This window comes from Conger conger, chromosome 8 (genome assembly GCF_963514075.1).
Source record: "Conger conger chromosome 8, fConCon1.1, whole genome shotgun sequence".
Classification (NCBI taxonomy): domain Eukaryota; kingdom Metazoa; phylum Chordata; class Actinopteri; order Anguilliformes; family Congridae; genus Conger; species Conger conger.
In genome coordinates this window covers 16,965,490-16,984,803 of record NC_083767.1, presented here as the reverse complement: position 1 = coordinate 16,984,803, position 19,314 = coordinate 16,965,490, and the positions used below count along the sequence as shown (strand labels likewise).

The 19,314-nt window shown below is 40.7% G+C and overlaps 1 protein-coding gene across 1 annotated transcript; it reads left to right on the top strand.

Moving 5' to 3' along the window:
* The first annotated feature begins 1,564 nt into the window (after positions 1-1,564).
* On the top strand, positions 1,565-17,562 carry svopl (SVOP-like). The gene is made up of 16 exons (XM_061251209.1): positions 1,565-1,703; positions 2,273-2,486; positions 3,011-3,102; positions 6,282-6,380; positions 7,759-7,830; positions 8,344-8,468; positions 8,902-8,965; positions 9,405-9,530; positions 10,249-10,377; positions 10,461-10,534; positions 11,356-11,552; positions 11,809-11,920; positions 12,013-12,094; positions 12,366-12,455; positions 16,773-16,886; positions 17,069-17,562. The coding sequence occupies exons 2-16, from the start codon at positions 2,321-2,323 to the stop codon at positions 17,078-17,080; spliced, it is 1,554 nt and encodes a 517-aa protein (XP_061107193.1). The 5' UTR covers positions 1,565-1,703; positions 2,273-2,320; the 3' UTR covers positions 17,081-17,562.
* Positions 17,563-19,314: the final 1,752 nt, after the last annotated feature.

The window sequence follows — 19,314 nt, the reverse complement described above, 5'->3', positions numbered from 1 at the left end:
ATATCTTATTATAATGTATGTTTAAGTTTCAACCTTATACCAATCCTTATACCCCCCCACCCTCACCTGATCTCTCTAAGTCCTCTAACTGAACTCCTCCTTGTTACCTGATACCTCCTTGCCCTCTCCCACGGGCTGGCCTTCGAAGCAATTTGTTTACAAGGGAAGCCTTCACAGAAACACGGAAGAGAGGCCCATTGTTACTGTCCTAAATCCGGCCATACTCATCTCGTGTTACAAAAGTCTTAGTATCTTCCCAACATACACTGTTTATGAAGTTAGCTAAAAGCCAACAGGAATGCCATTTATTTGAAAGATTATCAAGGCATGTGTAATACTAGTGCTAAAAAACCCTACCGTACCTTTGCTCAGCCATCTTGCATTGTTGTGAGGCAGTTAACATTTGCACATATTTCTGTTGGAACTCTATTGACTGACACTGAAGGAATGAAGCTCAGTGACATCATTGTTGCCATGATGTCTGCATACACCACTCCCAGGACAGAATTGTGGATGGCACATGGTTAATATGTATGTTCAAGTTGCCACTCTTTCATAATTGCAACCACTCCGTTCTCTCTCTCTCTATCAAGGCTGGAGTACAATCTGTGGTGATGGAGGCCACTGAATGCAAATCTCCCTTCTAATACATTTATTTAATTTCCTTATTTATATCCTGTCCTCTTGTGTAACTTTCATGTCTTCATCTAATGTTACTCTTCACAAAATTCTGTCTTTATCATAGAATCTCACATACACCAAATGCTGGACATTTTCAGTGATATTAATTTATTCATTAAAAGCTAAGGTGTTGTATGGTAAATTTTTTATTTGATTGTGAAATTACATCTTCAGGGAATACCTCTGCTCATTGCAGCAGGCCCAGGGCATAGTGGCCATGTGTTTGAGTTGGAGATACAGCATTAATATCCTCAACATGTGTTTACAACATGTAACTATAATACTCTGAAATAAATTACACTGATTCATATGAACATGCCACACAAGAATTGTAATTTTGATTGTTCTTGCTAACATTCACAGGGAAAATCTGCATACAAAAGAGGCATTAAGAGGCAACATGTACAGAGACATGGACAGAGAGTATGGTTGGAGTAGTGCTTTATAAAAAAAGAAGAGCCCCTTTGGGTTAGGCAAATATAATTCTCCCCTTATAATAACCTAGCAAAACAAGGCATATCCACATACTTTATTTATTTATATTTCTATAAGTCCAGCACTAACACTAACAGCAAAGCTGGCAAGCCTGGAGTGAGGAGTGGGGGCAGTGGGGCCCTTTCCATATAATTAAAAAGGTGTAGATACAATACATGATTGGTTTTACCAATAACCTGCTCATCATCCTTTTTACAAAGTGTGCACAGAAATTTTGGCCCAGCCATGGATGAAAACACCCCATACAAGTCCATGGCCACCAAAGGAGTAAAACATTTCTGCACAAAAAATGTGTTTCACAGCCTAGCCTACTGAAATTGGGCAAACATAACATGAGGGTTAATAAAATAATCCCAGTCAGAATTTCTGGTTTGGCTCAACTGCTTTGAGCTCAACAATAATGTACCACACCCCTTTACGTACACAGACTTCCTGGTTGGCTACAGGTGCATGTTACCTCTATCACTGAAATAGACGCGATTATTTTACAAAAGGTTTTTAGTAGTTCGGTTACACAGGAATGTCTGGTAAGTTTGCGTTTGTTTTACTCGTAAATATAAATGAAATGTTTCACGGTTGCGTTTCTATTTAGGCTACACCATAACATGTTTAATATGGAATTGAATTGAAAAAGGTAGAAAACGTTCATTTAATTAGAAAACGTTACTAAACTTTATAATGATCTTTACTAAACGTTTATTAAAGTGAATAACGCGTCACGTTGAACATGATTTTTGTCACCACTAATCTCTTCCCGCAAAATATCTTGTATTTTGTTGTAGGATAGCTATAGGACTTTATAAGCCAACTCTCACTTCCTAAACAAAGGGATACATATTTATGTCAGCAATGTCACGCGGTTTAATTTTTAATGCTAGCCTACCTGTGTGGCAGGTTAAGCAATTAACAGTAGCCTACTGTACATGTCCACCGATGTAACTTCACTACGTGTTATTAAATATTCCATGTTGTAATTTTGCAGTAACCTACTATATTACGTCGCAGTTGCCAGTAATAGTAGGTTAGGTTATCAGTGAGACAACAACACTTGAAGTTTTAATCTAAGTATAGCCTAATTATGTGTTTCTGCCCACAGATGTGGACCAAAAAAGAGTAGATTTAATTTTAAGTTGTGGCTTTATCGATGACAACAACTCAAGCTGGATATTGTAGCCTAGGCAACAGGACCACTTTTCATCGCGTGCACAGACCGAACTCAACCATGAAGAAGCAGCTCGTGAGCGCCATTCAGCTGCAGGAAGTAGAGCTAACCAACGTGAGCGAAAATGCAACACCTGAGGAGTCAAAAGGTGATATTAGGCTATATTTTCATGGTATAGGTATAGGCTTCAGAGGCTTTGAGAGTTATGTCTCCAAGTACGATATGTCGCCTACTGTACATATATTTCAGAATACCGTGCATATTATATTAACCTCATTTTGCTTCCTAAAGCACAAATTCACATGATATATATACGTTTAAACTTATCTTTTACGCAAGAGTCATGTCTCCTTCAACAGCAACACTTTATTTTTTTAAACTTTATTAACTTTTTGTTAACTTTATTTTGCGTAAATGTCCACTTACCGCATATGCCTCCCTCCATCACAGGCTGAGCAAAATAAAGAACAAAAAAAATCTGTAGTCACATGACCAATTTGGTCTATGGTTTCCTAGAAACAATGGGTAGAACTTCCCCACCGGCTCAAACCATGCCATTGTGCCCTACAGTTTTTAGAAAAGATTGTTTCCACATGAATTATCGTTTTAAAATGTCCTGTTTGTGTTTTTTTTTTTTTTTTTCGTTTTTTTTTTTGCTGCATCACTTTTCAGAGCGGAAAACATACAGCGTTGAAGATGCAGTTGAGACTATTGGCTTTGGGTGGTTTCACATTCTTCTCTTCATCATCATGGGCAGTGCCAATGTAAGTGTGACAGCCCAGACTAGGCGAATTACATAAATCACATTAAATCGCAAAACATTTTACTGGGCCTACACATTTTCATAGTGTTAATCTATGCTATTTCAATTACTATTACAATTACTGCATATGACTCATACAGTTATAGTATATGACAATTATATAGTACTGCTTGTTATAAAGTACTCCTTTAAGTAGAGGCCACTGGTGTTGCGCATCATGCATGAGACTCATATATGAAGGTATTTTAATGCTTAGTTGTGTTACCTCAGGAATTAGGCTTTCGGAAACAGACATAAATTCAGCTGTTGCTTAGCTTTTTTCACCACTCTCTGCTTTATTACTGGCATCACAAACATGATTTGGTCTTTACACTGTAACAGAGAATTCCTGGAATTCACGTGTGCATACCTCCGTGTTTGCGCTCAGTCTAGGGCTGCAGGATTTTGACAAAAATAATCACGATTATTTTCATTGATATTGCGATTATTAAATGTGATTAATAGAATTACAATTAAATACCTAGTCTATAGTGCAACTGCGTGCATGCACACATCCAGATATGTGCCAAAACAAATATCGGTGTATAAATGTATGTAAATGTAAATAAATGTATTCTTAAATAGTACTTGTGTCAGGCTTCTGAACATTGAACTCAAGCGCAAAACCACAGTTCCAATCAAAGTCTTTATTAACTTTGGGGCAGGTTAAACAGGCATAGGTTGATTGCAGGAGAACAGGTATATAGAAAACTACAATTCGTAAACGATAATCCAGGCAGAGGTTCGGTACTGAGGCAGACAGATATAACAAAGGAAATACAAAACGTAGTCGTGGTCACTGGGGGAAGTTTGTTAACAATAAGGCAGTCCAAGTAGGCAGAAAAACTGAAACAAAATTCAAAGACACAAACCAGTAATCCAAACAGAGTCCAATAACAGCAGGTCAAACACGAACAGAAGGAGAATCCAAAAGGCGATGGTTGAAAACAAAACTGGTCGGAATACGAGAAGATCAGACAGGAAAAATGCTGGAGAGAATGGCAGGAGCACATTACAATCTGGTACTGAACTACACTTATCTGGAGGCTGATATATAGCTTAACCTGGGAAGTGTGGAACACTGGATGGATGCAGCGTAGGGGAGATGGAAGGCAAAGTCTGATGGCAGGTGGGGTCAGGACACGGGTTAAGGTGAAGGGGCCGATAAACCTGGGGGCGAGTTTGTGACAGACGGAGTGAAGGGGAATGTCCTGGAAAGAGAGCCAAACCTTTTGGCTCACAGAGTAACAGGGAGCGGGCCAACGGCGGTGGTCCGCAGACTTCTTCATCTTAAACGTGGAATAACAGAGTGGCGTGGGGCCTTTTTCCACAACCTTTGGGCGCATCCGACCAGCATCAGGGTGGCAGGAACTTGGACATCCCTCTCCTCTTCAGGGAGCAGGGGTGGCTCGTAGCCCAGGCAGCAGACGAAAAGAGAAAGTCCCATGGAGGACACCAGGAGCGAATTATGCGTGTATTCCACCCAGGGGAGTGAGTCGACCTAGGAGGTGAATTCTCCACCAGGCACCTGGTTCATACACTCAGTCATACACTCAACCGGCAAGCTGGTAACAAAGTCCAGGGTAACATGGCACCAGGCCCGAAGCGGAACTGACAATGGCTGGAGGAGGCCCCGCGGCTACTGGTTGCTGGCCTTTCCTCAAGCACACTCGGGACATGCAGCTACAAACTCAGCTGAATCTTGCTCACAGGTTGGCCTCCAGAAATGGCAGCCTAGGAGGGCCAGTGTGTGGCTGACCCCAGGGTGACGGGCAAGAGGGGAAGAATGAGCCCGCTCCAGGACTTGGGGTCTGACAGTCTCTGGCACGAACAGACGGTTAGCTGGTGTGTCGTGAGGGGCTGGACAGCTCCTCAGGGCTAACCTCCACTGTGCTGAGGATGTCCAGCTGGGTAGTGGTTACCAGGGTAGCACAGGATGGTAGCTAGCTCTTTGTCCACTTGAGGAGGAGAGTACAGCTGGGAGAGTGCCTCAGGCTTGATGTTCTTGGAGGCAGACCGGTTGGTCAAGTTGAAATTGAACCTGTGAAAATACAGGGACCACCGGGCCTGGCAGGGGTTTAGTGTCTTGGCCAACCTCAGGTACTCCAGGTTGCGGTTTTAGAGCCAGACGACGAACGGGACAGGAGTGCCTTCCAGCAGGTGGGGCCACTCTTCGAAAAGCCAACTTCACAGCGAGGAGTTCACCGTCACCAATGCGGGATTACTGAAGACCTGGCCCATGTTGTGATAGACGGCTGGAACAGACGACAGGTCAGGGGGAGTTTCTTTGAAAGACGGAGTTAGCGAGGGCCATCTGGAGGCTGACAGGAGACAGGACTTGTGGCAGTCATGGGTGTGTTATTTTCCAACATTTTTTTTCAAGTAGCGCCATCAAAAGCTTAATCACGCACATCAACATAAAGAAATGTGGACAGTTATTTTATTTTTAAATAATGAGATAAGGGACTAGAAAGACACATTCGTTGCTAAGAGGTATAGTCTTTGCTAACGTTTCTCCAGTACAGTATGTTAAGTAGGGTTAATACAGTGATGTTTGAAACACCTTTAGATTATAATTATTAATCTTGTTGGTAAGCCGTTGTATAAGAACAATAATAACCTTGAAACAGTTTGAATGCCCTTCAGTTTGGAAGCTACCTCAAACCGAAGACACTTCTTCATGTTTCACGAGGATCAGCATACCATGCTCAGCAGGACTACCCCTGTTAAGACCAAGTGAAAGCCTCTTACTCATTGGTGGACATAGCACTCTACAGACGTTTGTGATTGGTTACAACACTCATGCTACGGAAGTTTTGTAACTGGCAAAGCTTGATTTCGACCGGTTTATACATGTGTGAGCACGAGAGGGTGCTCTGACAGTGCACGTACGTCATACTGTGTGAGTAGCTAGTTTAAATACGTGTGTGTGTGTTTGTGTGTGTGTATTTACATGTGAGTGTGCTCTAACAGGGCGTGTGCATCATAAATTGTAGAGGCAGTTTGGGTGTGTGTGTTTGATTGCATGTGTTTGCATTTGTGTGTTGTAGAGATTATTGCGGTTGGTTGTTTGAGTGTGAGTGTGCGCATGTGTGTGTCTGAGAGTATGAATTTGACTGTGTGCCTGTGTGTGTTTTACAGATTATAGAGGCCATGGAGATCATGCTACTGGCTGTGCTGTCACCAGAGATCCGTTGTGAATGGCGTCTGCAGGACTGGCAGGTGGCGCTGGTTTCCACGGTAAGGAATGTGGCCAGTCAGAGCCCAGATACAGTGAGCCCAATACTGTTTGGTAAAAGACATATGTTTCATGACTGGGCTATGTACACCACAATTTTAGATTTGTAATCAAATCATTCACATATTGTTAAAGTTCTGTTTCTCAGCTTTTTTAAAGAGTGTTTTTATACATTTTGGCTTCACCAGAGGAGAAATTACAGCACTTTTTATACGTAGTCCCCCATTTCAGGGAATCATAATGTTTGGGACATTATTATTATTATTATTATTACTGTTGTGTAAAAGAAAGTAGTCTTGTTTAGCACTTCATTGCATACCCTTTGCAACAATGACTACTTGAAATCTGTGATCCATAGGCATCACCTGGTTTTTGGCATTGAAAAACTTATTTTTGGGATCATTGTCTTGCTGATGAAGTGAGTTTGGAGCCATTTGCTTAAATTTATGCAGCTACTATGCTTCTGTCCACTGTTCAGAATTAATTTAGCTGTAGCTGTCAGCAGTTACATCATCAGTGAAGACTGATGTACAGTACCTGTGGCAGCCATATACATGTTGTCCCTGCAGGCTCTGTTGGGTATTTCTCAGCAAACCGTAACCTGGACGTCCTTTTTGCATCTTGCCGCATAGCCTCTAGTTCTGTTTGTACAGTCGTCTGAGGACAGCAGTCACTGACATGTCCCCAGCTGACTTCTGAAGAGTGTTGCTGATCTGTCGGATAGGTGTTTGGGAGTTTTTCTTCATTATGCCGAGAATTCTTTGGTCACTGTCAAGGTTTTCCTTGGCCTACCAGCTCACCACTGCTCTCTTCCTTTTTAAGTTCCAAACAGTTGATTTTGTTAAGCCTAAGGTTTGGACAACTTGGTCTCTGGTTGTTTTGTTTTTTAGTCATACACTGTAATGGAAACCTTGATTTCAGTGTCACAACTCTGGTCCTCATGTTGCCAAACAACAATAACAGGCTCCAAAGGCAACCAAAAGACTAAATACTGAAAGCTTGCGCTAAGGATGCAATTGAACACGCCTGAGTATTCAGAAACTCCTGTGAAGCCATGTGTCTCAAATATAATGGTGCCATGGAATAAATATGTATAAAAAATGCTTTGATTTCTACATGGTGAAACCAATATGCAAAAATATGCTTTAATAAAAGTTGAGAACCACATTACTTTAAGTAAAATCGTGGAGTAAAAAGCCAAATTAAGAAAAAAAAGTATTTGTCCCAAATGTAGCTCACTGTATATCTGAGAATTACCCTCCACATTTTGTGCAATGTAATACAGGAAGTATCATGGAAAGAAAAACATACAAGATTTATTTTTTAGAAATGAGACTAGACATCATAGTGAACTAGGTTTGTGTTGGTTTATTGTTTTAGATGGTGTTCCTTGGGTTCATGGTCTGTGGGGTCCTGAGTGGATATATCGCTGACAAATATGGACGCTGGAAGGTTAGTCTTCCACTATTGACCTGTAATCCCTGTTTCATCCACTGGGTGTCACTGAGGTCGTAGAGATGTACAGAAATGCTTCCTTACAGATATATTAATTGACGTGCACTCTTCTGCCCTTGGGTACTAGAACAGGATGAAATAATGAATGATATAACACTTATCACAGACACTGTGAAAACAATAGTACTTTTTATGCTAAAATTGTAAACGGTTGAAATGTAAACTGCATTAAACACCATGAAATATAATAGAAATACAACCTGTTACCGTATCCTTAACATATTGTTACCATTATCTATACACTGGCATTCGATATGTTATGGATTACTGTCGCTTATTACCGTGTTTCACCACAAATAATGCAATTTATGATTTATATTTCAGCTGTTTACAGTTTCATACATTCCACCATTTTACAGACATTTACCATAAACACATGGAAACATTTTACTGTGCATTTTCAAAAAAAAGCTTGTTTAACTGAGTGTTGTTGTCCTTGGTGTGGAACAGGTGGTGTTTGGCGGCTTTGTGTGGTCAGCGTACTTCTCCCTGCTCACTTCTTTCTCTCCGTCCTATGGCTGGTTCATCTTCCTGCGCAGCATGGTCGGCTGTGGGGTGGCCGGGGCCTCGCAAGGGTGAGAATTCACGGTGTTACCCTTCCTGACCAACCATTAGCACTGTGCTCATATTGTTAGCATTACGCTCAGGCGGTTAGACCAGAGCTAAGGCTGTTAGCATTATGTTCAAGCTGTTAGCATTGCGCTCAGACAAGCCCAGCTCTAAAACTGTTAGTACTGTGCTCAGACTGTTAGACCAACACTAATACTGTTGGAACTGTGCTTAGGCTGTTAGACCAGCACTAAAAATGTTAGTACTGCACTTACATATGGCTCTTTGATCAGAGCTTAGCATTCTGTTCAGGCTGTTAGCATTGCTCAGACGAGCCCAGCACTTAAACAGTTGGTACTGTGCTCAGGATATTAGCCCATACATGCTTAGCCCTCTTTGACTATATGATATTCCCCTCCTTACTGCCGCGTCTCACAATAATTTATCTTTTTCCTTCAGATATATTTTAAAGACGGAATTCATTCCTGTAAAGTACAGAGCTTATTTACTACCATTGGCTTCGGTGAGTGAAAACAGTCAGTCAGGCATTTCTGTGTGTGTGTGTGCGCGCACACGTGCGTGTGTATCAGCATATGCATATGTCCCTTTGTGTATGTACTATATGCAGACATGTATGTATGTGTGTGTTTCTCTTTGTCTAGTGTGTGTGAGTTCATGCGAGTGTGTTTTGGCTGTACATATGTATTTGTCACAGTGTGAGTTTTAAGTGTAGATGTGTGTATGCTTGCACATAATTATACCAGTATATTGCTCTGAACCTATGAGTCAATGAAGGCTATGAATGTAAGGAGTAAAAAAAGTATAGTTTTTTTCCTCGTTGATCTGTGGTGGGTGTATAATTTTTTGTCTTCGTTTTGGGCGAGGGATTGTGGCTAATATAAGAGGTCTGTGTGCAGTTGAAAGCAGCAGGGGGTTGTGGGTAACTGCCTGTCTCCGCTCAGATCTTCTGGATGGCGGGCTCCATGCTGATCATCATCCTGGGCATGACCGTGGTGCCAGTCCTGGGCTGGCGTTGGATGATCCGGCTGTCAGTCCTCCCCAGCCTCATTCTCATCGGGCTCTTCCAGGTCTTACCACTAGAGGGCGCACTTTCACTCATTTTTAGCTTAATTTGTTTCACCTCATTACATTTACATTACATTACATTACATTACATTATTGGCATTTGGCAGACGCTCTTATCCAGAGCGACGTACAGTTGTTTAGACTAAGCAGGAGACAATCCTCTCCTGGAGCAATGCCGGGTGAAGGGCCTTGCTCAAGGGCCCAACGGCTGTGCGGATCTTATTGTGGCTACACCAGGATTAGAACCACCAACCTTGCGTGTCCCAGTCATTTACCTTAACCACTACGCTACAGGCCTCATATAGCCTTATTTAAAAGGAGAGCACAAGAAGGAGGTACAAACGAAACAGCAGATATGTATCACAAAAATAGAACTGCTTTGCGATACTTAAAAGTACAAATTATTATTACTATTATTATTATTAGTAGTATCATCAGTAACAATACTACTAATACTACTAATACTACTAATGTTAATACTACTTCTATTCAGGGCTCTACACTCACATTTCTTCCAAGGAGCACATGTGCTCCTAAATTGACAAATGCATCCCCATTAGATGTCCTGCTACATTACTTGTTCCAGTTAGCAGACATGCATTGTCATGGGCAAAGGCTCCTAAAATAGTCGCACCATAGAGCCCTGCTACTGCTAATGATAGTGATGATCTAGTGACCGTGCTGTGCTGTGCTTATGCCCGTGTCCGTCCGTCCATCCAGCTCATCCCTGAGTCCGCCCGCTTCAACGTGTCGACGGGGAACGTGGCGGGCGCCGTGGCGACTCTCCAGCGCATCGCCAAGATGAACTCGGCGTCTCTGCCCGAGGGGGTCCTGGCGGAGCCCATTGTGGTATGCCCCTAAGCCCCGCTCGGTCTGGTGGCTTCCGTTTGAGGAATTCATAACCGACGTGCGTTTCTGTTGTTTGTTTGCAGGCCGAGAGAGGGAGTTTGTACGTCCTTGTGAGCCCCGCATTCAGAAGGACGTCCATTGTCATGTGGTTTTCATGGTACACACCCGTTTTTCCCTCTGTATGAACTAACCACATTATAAACCTTTGAATTGAACATTGTTCTGGTTCCTCAGTGGTGGAATTACTTGCCTACCACTGTCAGGACAGCAGAATCCCTCCCCCTATTTCGACGCAGACTCAAAACACACCTTTTCAAACTCTACTTTAGTCCTCCCTCCTGATTTCCCCTGCCCCCCCTTTCTGATATCCCTATCCTCCTTGTCTAACCCCAAAAAAACAAAAAAACAAAAAAAAACAAATTGCACTTATGATGACGACTATATGTTTAGAACAGCATTCCATGTGTATTTTCCTAGTTATGGATGTGATGCTTTGACTTGTGGTAGAACCTATGCACTTGTAAGTCGCTTTGGATTAAAAGCGTCTGCCAAATGACAAAAATGTAAATGTAAACATTCATGTGGTTTTCATGGTATCCACACAATTTTTCCTCTATGAGAAGTAACCACATTCTAAACCTTTTCATTGAACATTCATGTGGTTTTCATGGTATCCACCTGATTTTTCCTATAAAGGTTAGGGCTATTAATATAGTATTTCCTACCTGAGTACTGAGTTCAGACTGTATCTGCACTGTAGACTGCAAATGCATTTCAAGAACTTGAGTCAACTAAACTGGTTTGGAGAAGTCATTAACTCGCTTAAATTTGCAAAAACAGAGAGAAACATAAAAGCTAAAGACCTTGAACAGTTTAAGTTCTACTCGAATGGTTGAAGTCCGCCAGTTTTCCCCAGCCGTTTGAGTAAAACTCTTGTCAGTGTGAAAGGTTTATATCCCGGTCCACTGTTGGCCCCAGGGTTGTGGCATCTTTCTCCTACTATGGCTCAGTCTTGGGCAGCTCCGAGCTCCTGGAGAAGAACCTGCTGTGCATCACCGACCCGGACCCAGAGCACCACGTTAAACACATCCAGGAGGGGGCGGTGTGCTACTGCATTCCCTTCGGCATGGCCGACTATCAGACCCTGCTCATCAGCTGCTTGGGAGAGATCGCACGTGAGTGACAAGAACCACAACCCCACTGCTTATCGCTGTTGAGGGCCGTCATAGAGCCTAGGTATTAGTGTTTTTACCTGTGTTATTACATAAATACCATGCTTATTGCTGCTGATGGCTGTCATAGAGCCTAGCTGTTAGTATTATTACCAGTGCTATTACATACCATGCTTATTACTGCTGAGGGCTGCCATTTTTAATAAACATTTCCCTACATTTTGTGTGAGACTGTCCCACTGTGGTTGGTGTTTTACAGTCATTCCACTGAACATAACCTTGTTGAATGTTGTTGGGCGGAAATGGAGCATGGTCATCTTACAACTCAGTTCAGCGGTCTTCTTCATGTTGCTCAACATCTGCTCTACCATGTAAGTACTGCTTCACCCTGCTTTTAACACATTCGACAGCAGTCTTTGTCCGGCTGTGTCAGTACTGACAGAAGAGGCTTTCTTCTCCCTAGGTTTGGCTTCACTGTGCTGCTCTTCCTGGTCCGGTCGCTGGTCTCCATGAATTTCAATGTTGTTTACCTTTATACAGCAGAGGTGGGTGCCCCAGTGCCACATGTGTACAGACACACTCAGCCTTTACCTGAGTACAGACACATTCAGTATTTACCTGTGCACAGACACACTCAGTATTTACCTGTGTACAGACACACTCAGTATTTACCTGAGTACAGACACACTCAGTATTTACCTGTGCACAGACACACTCAGTATTTACCTGTGTACAGACACACTCAGTATTTACCTGTGTACAGACACACTCAGTCTTTACCTGTGCACAGACTCACTCAGAGCCTCCCTCTTGCAGGTGTATCCCACTGCCGTGCGCTCCATAGGTCTGGGGGTCTGCACCTCCTTCAGCCGAATCGGGGGCATGATCGCACCTTTCATTGCTCAGGTATGTGCATCTTTTCATCAACACGCCTACGGTTCAGCTCTGCAATACAACTCACACCTGCTGAATACAGAACACTTCCACAACACCACTACATCTCCCGGCTGTCTCCACAAAATGCAGGCTTCTTCCAAACAGCTGCTATACTGCTGCATTTATAGACAACACTGCTGGAATGCCCATGGCAGAGTAACTGTTTTAATTCCATCTGAACATTTTGTGCATCTGCTCCTATTCTGAAAGGTGCATATTTTTTTCTGTCTGCTGGGCATTTCTCTCTCTCTTTCTCTTTCTCTCTCTCAATTCAATTCAATTCAATTCAATTCAATTCAATGTGCTTTATTGGCAGGAAATATAGGAGTACATATTGCCAGTGTGAAACACTAGCCTATGTGAAAGTAAAACATAAACAACAAAAACAGTAACAATAATAATAGATAAATAGGATTGTCTTCATTGTCACTCACTGTCACTCAGGCTATGGCAGGCAGAAATAAATTGTGCTGCCCGGGTCACCCATCTCTAGGCCCAGACGGAATCTGCAGACTTTTTCCAGAGTATTCTCTGCGGTGTGAATTTTCGCTCCAGAACTGTACTACAGTCATTCACTACATTAATCAACGTGTTTTGAGCACCTTTGGCCATGCATGTGGTGTTAATTGAAGCTGAGAGGACCACAGTGTTAGAGGAAGTAAAAATAAAAATAAATTATTTTGTAAATTATTTTGTATTTTTTTATATTTCAGTTCCCACAAATTGCAAAAGTGTGAAAATGTCAAATATTGGGACACACATAAAACTATAATTGAAAAAATGCACATGGAGTTCATAGATCAGCCATGAACATATTAAGAATAAATGTGCCCATTGTTCAAGAGATGGTTACAAACAGCTGGCAGTTTAACACTAGAAAGGCCATCGGGCATTTTTGACTTTACAGACAAAATTCACATTTTCCTCAATTTAGTCAATTCTTCATGACCATACGAACTGTCTTGAAGTATATATTCCAAAAACTTTATAACACTGAAATACTTCTGTATTTTCACACTAACATTTTTCCAACAACTTTCTGGAAAACAAGATTTTCAAGATTTGGCGTCATTGTGTACCAGCGGGTGTGTATTTAGATTAATATAAATGTTCCATTCCCCTCCAATCAATGTCCTTTCATGCCCCAGAGCCATAGGCTACAGCTCTGTCTCCCCCTCCTCATTAAACGGCAGTCAGATCCACTCCCCACCCTCCAAACATCCCCCTGAAAGAGCCGTTTCACTCACGTATACGTCACATCGCAGAAGCTAGTGCTGCTCTAATTTCTGTTCAGCGTGTCTTTAATATTAAAATCACTCCAATACAGTAAATGCAATATGCTCCCCTTTTCATGACTTTTCCTAAAATCTGTGTGGAATTGAAATTCCCATTAGATATTTGACAGTGTGATCTTGCCTATCGCACAATATGGGTGGGAAGCATGGAGTCCACTCAGTAAACTCGAGTACACTATATGGCAGGGGTCGGCAACCCTGGTCCTGGAGAGCCGCAGGGTGTGCTGGCTTTTGTCTCCACCTTAAAATAAACAACCGATTCAGACCCAAGAAACCAGGTGAGGTGAGTTAACTGTGCAATCAACGGCTTTCATTGATCAATTAATGCCAAGTAACAACGAAAGCCAGCACACCCTGCGGCTCTCCAGGACCAGGGTTGCCGACCCCTGCTATATGGGATAAACAACCAACAGAGACCTAATTCTGTAGAAATAGCCTATATTGGAAATCCCCCCCAAAAAACCCCAACAAATTCAAGCAGGGCAGAATAAGGCTCACTGCACTAATTGCAACAGTCTCCTGCAGCTGGTTCTGAAATTACCCAACTTTCAGGTCGAGACAGAGATGCACTTTTTCCTTCTAAACAACCAGAGAAAATTATTTTGAGAAATTTGAGACCACATTCTTTATTTATTTTCTTAAGGCTTATTTTAAAAATATTTTTCTTCATTTGAAGCTTTTCATGCCTAGAGGGTTTTTACTCTCTTAAGCCACATCACGCAAGAAATATCCAAGCACTCCATGAGTTTGATGTCCATGTGGTGCTCATTATGCTATATTGAAAACAATTACTTAGAGGTAACAACATCAAATGAAAGACTAGGGTGAATTAATGGTCTACACTAATCATTTGGTAGAGCCAAATATACATTGTTTTAATAGGTTTAAGGAAAAATATGATCAGACTGAAACAAGTGTTGAACAGCTTTATTAGGAGCCTATTAATTCTTCTAATTTAATCAGTTCATTGTGTTACCCTTCTTATATAATTGTTTGCAATATTGCACAATAAGAAGAGCATAGGATTCATATTCTTCATGCCACGCATAGCTATTTCTGACATATGTCTTAAGTGGGTAAATAATCCAAGTAACACTAACAGCCTTTTAAAATTCAGGGATTGCAACTTTGGAACAAAAACTAGCATAAACCAAGGTTGGGAATCACTGCCCTAATCTACCTCGAAAACACACTATAAGGTTCTATTTACTTATTTTTTTCCTTTTGATCATTTTGTTTTATTAATCTTCTTTTCTGAATTCTTTTGACATGTCTTATTGTTATTCTTAATGTAGCATATACACTAACTGAGCACTTTATTAGGAACATTTTTACTTTATTACACCTATTTATTCATGTGATTATCTAATCAGCCAGTTTTGGGCAGCAGTGCATACAATCATGTTGATGATTGTATGATGGCACTGAATGTTTTGCGTACTTTCGGTGGAGCACCAATAAATATCTTACGTAGCCTAAGTGACAGAAATGTGATAAATTCACAAGTAGCACAAGTTGATGCACAAGTAGCGTCTGCCGCTTGAGGTAGTCTGCATAGTGCTGCCAAACTACTAAACAATTTACACTCCCCCATTCTAGTAAAAGTCCTTGCCGTATTAATTGTACATAAATTAATCCCACTTGGCTCTTCTATAGTAAATCTGCTTTTGAACATTATTACTTGTTTTCTTTCACTTTTTATACGATCTAGCTACTAGCTAACTAGCTAGCCACTTACTAACTTGCGAGAGGGGACAATGTTGTTTGTGTTCACTTGTTTATGACTTTCAACGTTCGAATTACGCGGGAGTTTTCGTCGGAGTTCTGCGTCCGCGAAGTCCGTGCAGGCCTACCCATCTCCCTTCCTCTCCTAGGAGAATGAGGAGTTTATCATCATCAGTGACATAGATTAAATTTGGGCAATTTTATTGGAGAATGTATCATATTTTTTACAGTGTAATAGAAAATGTGTCTTTGTCTCCACCTCTCTTTGTTCGCACCTTTTGGGGAGCCAGGTCTGCTTGTGCTCAATGAGCCTGTACATTGTCAATAGTTTCCTAAATTTTGACTGTGGTTAGGTAATCTGCCACATGCATCTTTTTAGGGCCTTTCAGGACTTTTCTCTATCCTCAGCTCTTGGCATTTCATGGCTTTAAAATTGTAGGAGTTTATTCAGGTGTTTTTCCTATTTTGAAAAATCTGGTTTAGTAAAAATCTAGATTTAGGTTTAAATCTGGTGACTCCACACACTTCACTGCCATAAAATACAATAGGTTAAATTACGGTAAAAATTATGTTCCCATTTTAATGGCATAAAAAGCCCTTCTAACTTTCTCTTTCAGTTCATTCACAGCCAAGTTAAAACCTCCAGATGAACTAATTGTGATGCCTAAATAAGTATAATTTTTTTTTCAATGTTCTATTGTGTTTTATCCTAAATTGAATGTGTATTTATTTCTCTGACATCTCTTCATCTTTTCTGAAAAATCATAATTCTAGTCTTTTTTATATTTACTGCCAGGGCCCAGGTCTGACAGTACTGCTCTAGCAGATCGAGGTTTTACTATCGCCCTTGTTCTGTAGGCAACAGCAGAACCAGGTCATCAGCATAGAGCAGGAATGTAATTTCTTTATCTTGTAGAGATCAGGGGCGGCAGATTCTTCCAAAATTGTGGCCAATTCATTGATGTAAATATTAAGTAGGGTAGGACTGAGGTTGCATCCTTGTCTCACTCCATCCTCCTGAGTGAATAATTCAGTTCTCTTCCTGCCAATTTTCACTCCACTTTTATTTTCTGTATACAATGATTTTATTTTATAATAGATTTGACCCCCTACACCAATTTCAAAAAGTTTGTAAAATAGTCCTTTGTGCCAAACAGAATGTTCTCTCTCTCTCTCTCTCTCTCTCTCTCTCTCTCTCTCTTTCTCTGTCTGTCTGTCTGGTATGTCTCTCTGTCTCATGGGCATCTCTGTTGGGTGTGTCTCTAAGGTGTTGATGTCCAAGTCAGTGATGCTGGCCCTGCTGCCATTCGCCCTGTCCTGCTTCGTGTCTGCAGGAGCAGCCCTCCTACTGCCTATTGAAACCAGAGGACGGGCCCTACTGGTAGGTCAAAGGTCAACACCCTGCCAGGAAAATGTACTCCTCAACATCCAGGCTTCACTGAATTTTGCATATATGTTTTACTCCGATAGCAATTATTTTATTCCTATAGCAATGCATCTGTATACTGGTATGAATAGGTCTTGTCTTGGAGTTAAACTTACTTCTTATTTTTATTTTTCTAGCAAAATTCCTGACTTGAACCAAATCAACAAAGAGGACTGAGTTTGTATTTCTTCAGCCACAAATATAGCAGGAATAAATACGTGCATTGTCTGAAGCAGGCTTGCATTTGCATTTGGTTTGTAGTCTGCCTGTGGAAACAGAACATCGAAGACAGTTCAACTCAGGTGCATTTTAATATTGGGGATGGTGTACAGTACCCAACAATGGATCACTGCACAGTCCCAATAGCAAGAACAACTGATATGGAACAAACAGATATGTACAGAGCGATGAGCATTTGGAACACAATTCTGTCTCTACTATGTGATGACCGAAGAATTGCTGTGACTGATTAATATGTTAAATATTAAGATGTTATTTATGTGATCTTGTTTGAACTGCTATTGGGACATGTACCCAACTGGCTAACTTACAGTTGTCTACATGTTACATGTTTGTCTACTGTATGGCAGTGATGTTTTCTGTGAACACAGTAAAACTGCAATGTACATTATGTGGGGTTTTATCCCTCTTTTTTCATTTAAGTTATTTGCCTTCTTTCTAATCTCCAATGATTCCTTAATTTAATTTATGTCAATATTACAATTCTCTCAGCATAGAAGGGCACATGGGTCCTGTAAGATAGAATACTAGCACAGGCCTTCTCTGTTAAAAAAATGGCAAAGCTATATAAAAATCAACTGCTATCTGCAGTCTCAAAAATTGGTTAACTAACTCTTAACCTTCTCAGCCTCTTTGGATGAGTTGTAACAAAGAACCCAAGGTGTATAGTGTGTATATATAACAATCTAACTTTCACTAGCAACAGACAACCCACCAGACATGCAACAATGGGTCAGTTCACAGTCCCAATAGCAAGAACATATATACATATATACAGCTCAAGATGGAAAAACTAACTATTTGACTGAATTAATAGTTAAAGCAGTTTGCAAAAAATAGGGGGATATAATTCCTCCACAGTGATGTGAAGGACTGATATCAGATTATAGAAAGGGTTTGGTGGAAATTATTATGGCTAAAGTTGGTGCAACCAGTTATTAAGATAAGTTAATAAGGGGGAAATTACTTTTTTTCACAGATTTGGGGGTTTGATTACTTTTTTAAATAAATGAAATGGTAATTTAAATCGTGGTTTGTGTTTGTCAGCATCTGCGGCAACTATAGGGGATCCTAATGAACAAATAAGTGTGTTATGTATTAATGTGTAAATTTAAGCCATGGATGTATTTAAGCACTCAACAATGTATTACACGCTTTGCTGTTTCAATTACACAATTACACACATTGCAACTTGTCTGTAAAAATGAATGGTTTGAAAAATGTCTTGAAGAATATTACATTTTTCAGTGCATCATTGCTGGTTTGAATAGTTTAGACACAATGCTTTGAGTATCGCCCCCTCGCTTGAAAATTACATACCCAATATGAAATGGTTACTATTCTTGAACCCTTTTGACTATACATAATCCTGGTCTCTTCTGAAAGGTAACCCTTTGGGGTTTGTTTTCCAAGAGTCAGAATTATAACTAAAAATGTTTCCAAATATTACTGAAACAGTAATATTTGAGCTTCTGAGTTACAGAAGCTCAAACACAATGAAAGTCTCACTGAAAATATTTTCTTTGGGTACAGATTATTGTGGCTTTGGCTGGTGCATTTAGAGATACAATGGAGCCACAGATATCCCTAACACTGGACAAATACCCTTTCAAATTCAATATTATCACCACAAATGAGCATTCTGCATTGTTTTTTCTAAGCTATGTCTAGGCAGTTTTCCAAAAAACTAACATTTGGAGACTCCAAAAGACACACAAATTGGTATTATGGGACTTATGTCATGTATAAAATACTGCATTTTGCTTACTAAATTATACAACACTTTGTATCCTGAAAAAACTGTTGGCTGCTGTTGTACACCATGGCTATTGTAGTCACTGGCTGGTTAAATTCAGTGATTTTTGTTATTTTCAAAAGTTAGCATGCTACATCTAACAAAATACATCTGAGGTCGAAGGACTTTCCATAGACAGAGAGATTATTTTCCATTGACAGAGGGACTTCTTCCTACAATTGAGGGACTCTTTCCATAAACTAAGGGACTTTTTCCATAGATTGAGGGCCATTTTCCATACACTCGCAGACGTTTTTTGTAGACTTACGGACGTTTTCCCATAGACACAGACGTTTTCCATAGATGAAGGAAAGTTTCCCTTAGCTGATGGACATTTCCCATGAACTG

Coding starts and splice junctions, on each gene's coding strand:
- svopl (XM_061251209.1), top strand. CDS start 2,321: ATGACAACAACTCAAGCTGGATATTGTAGCCTAGGCAACAGGACCACT. Junction 3,103..6,281: donor TCATCATGGGCAGTGCCAAT/GTAAGTGTGACA, acceptor TGTGTTTTACAG/ATTATAGAGGCCATGGAGAT. Junction 12,456..16,772: donor TCGCACCTTTCATTGCTCAG/GTATGTGCATCT, acceptor TGTGTCTCTAAG/GTGTTGATGTCCAAGTCAGT.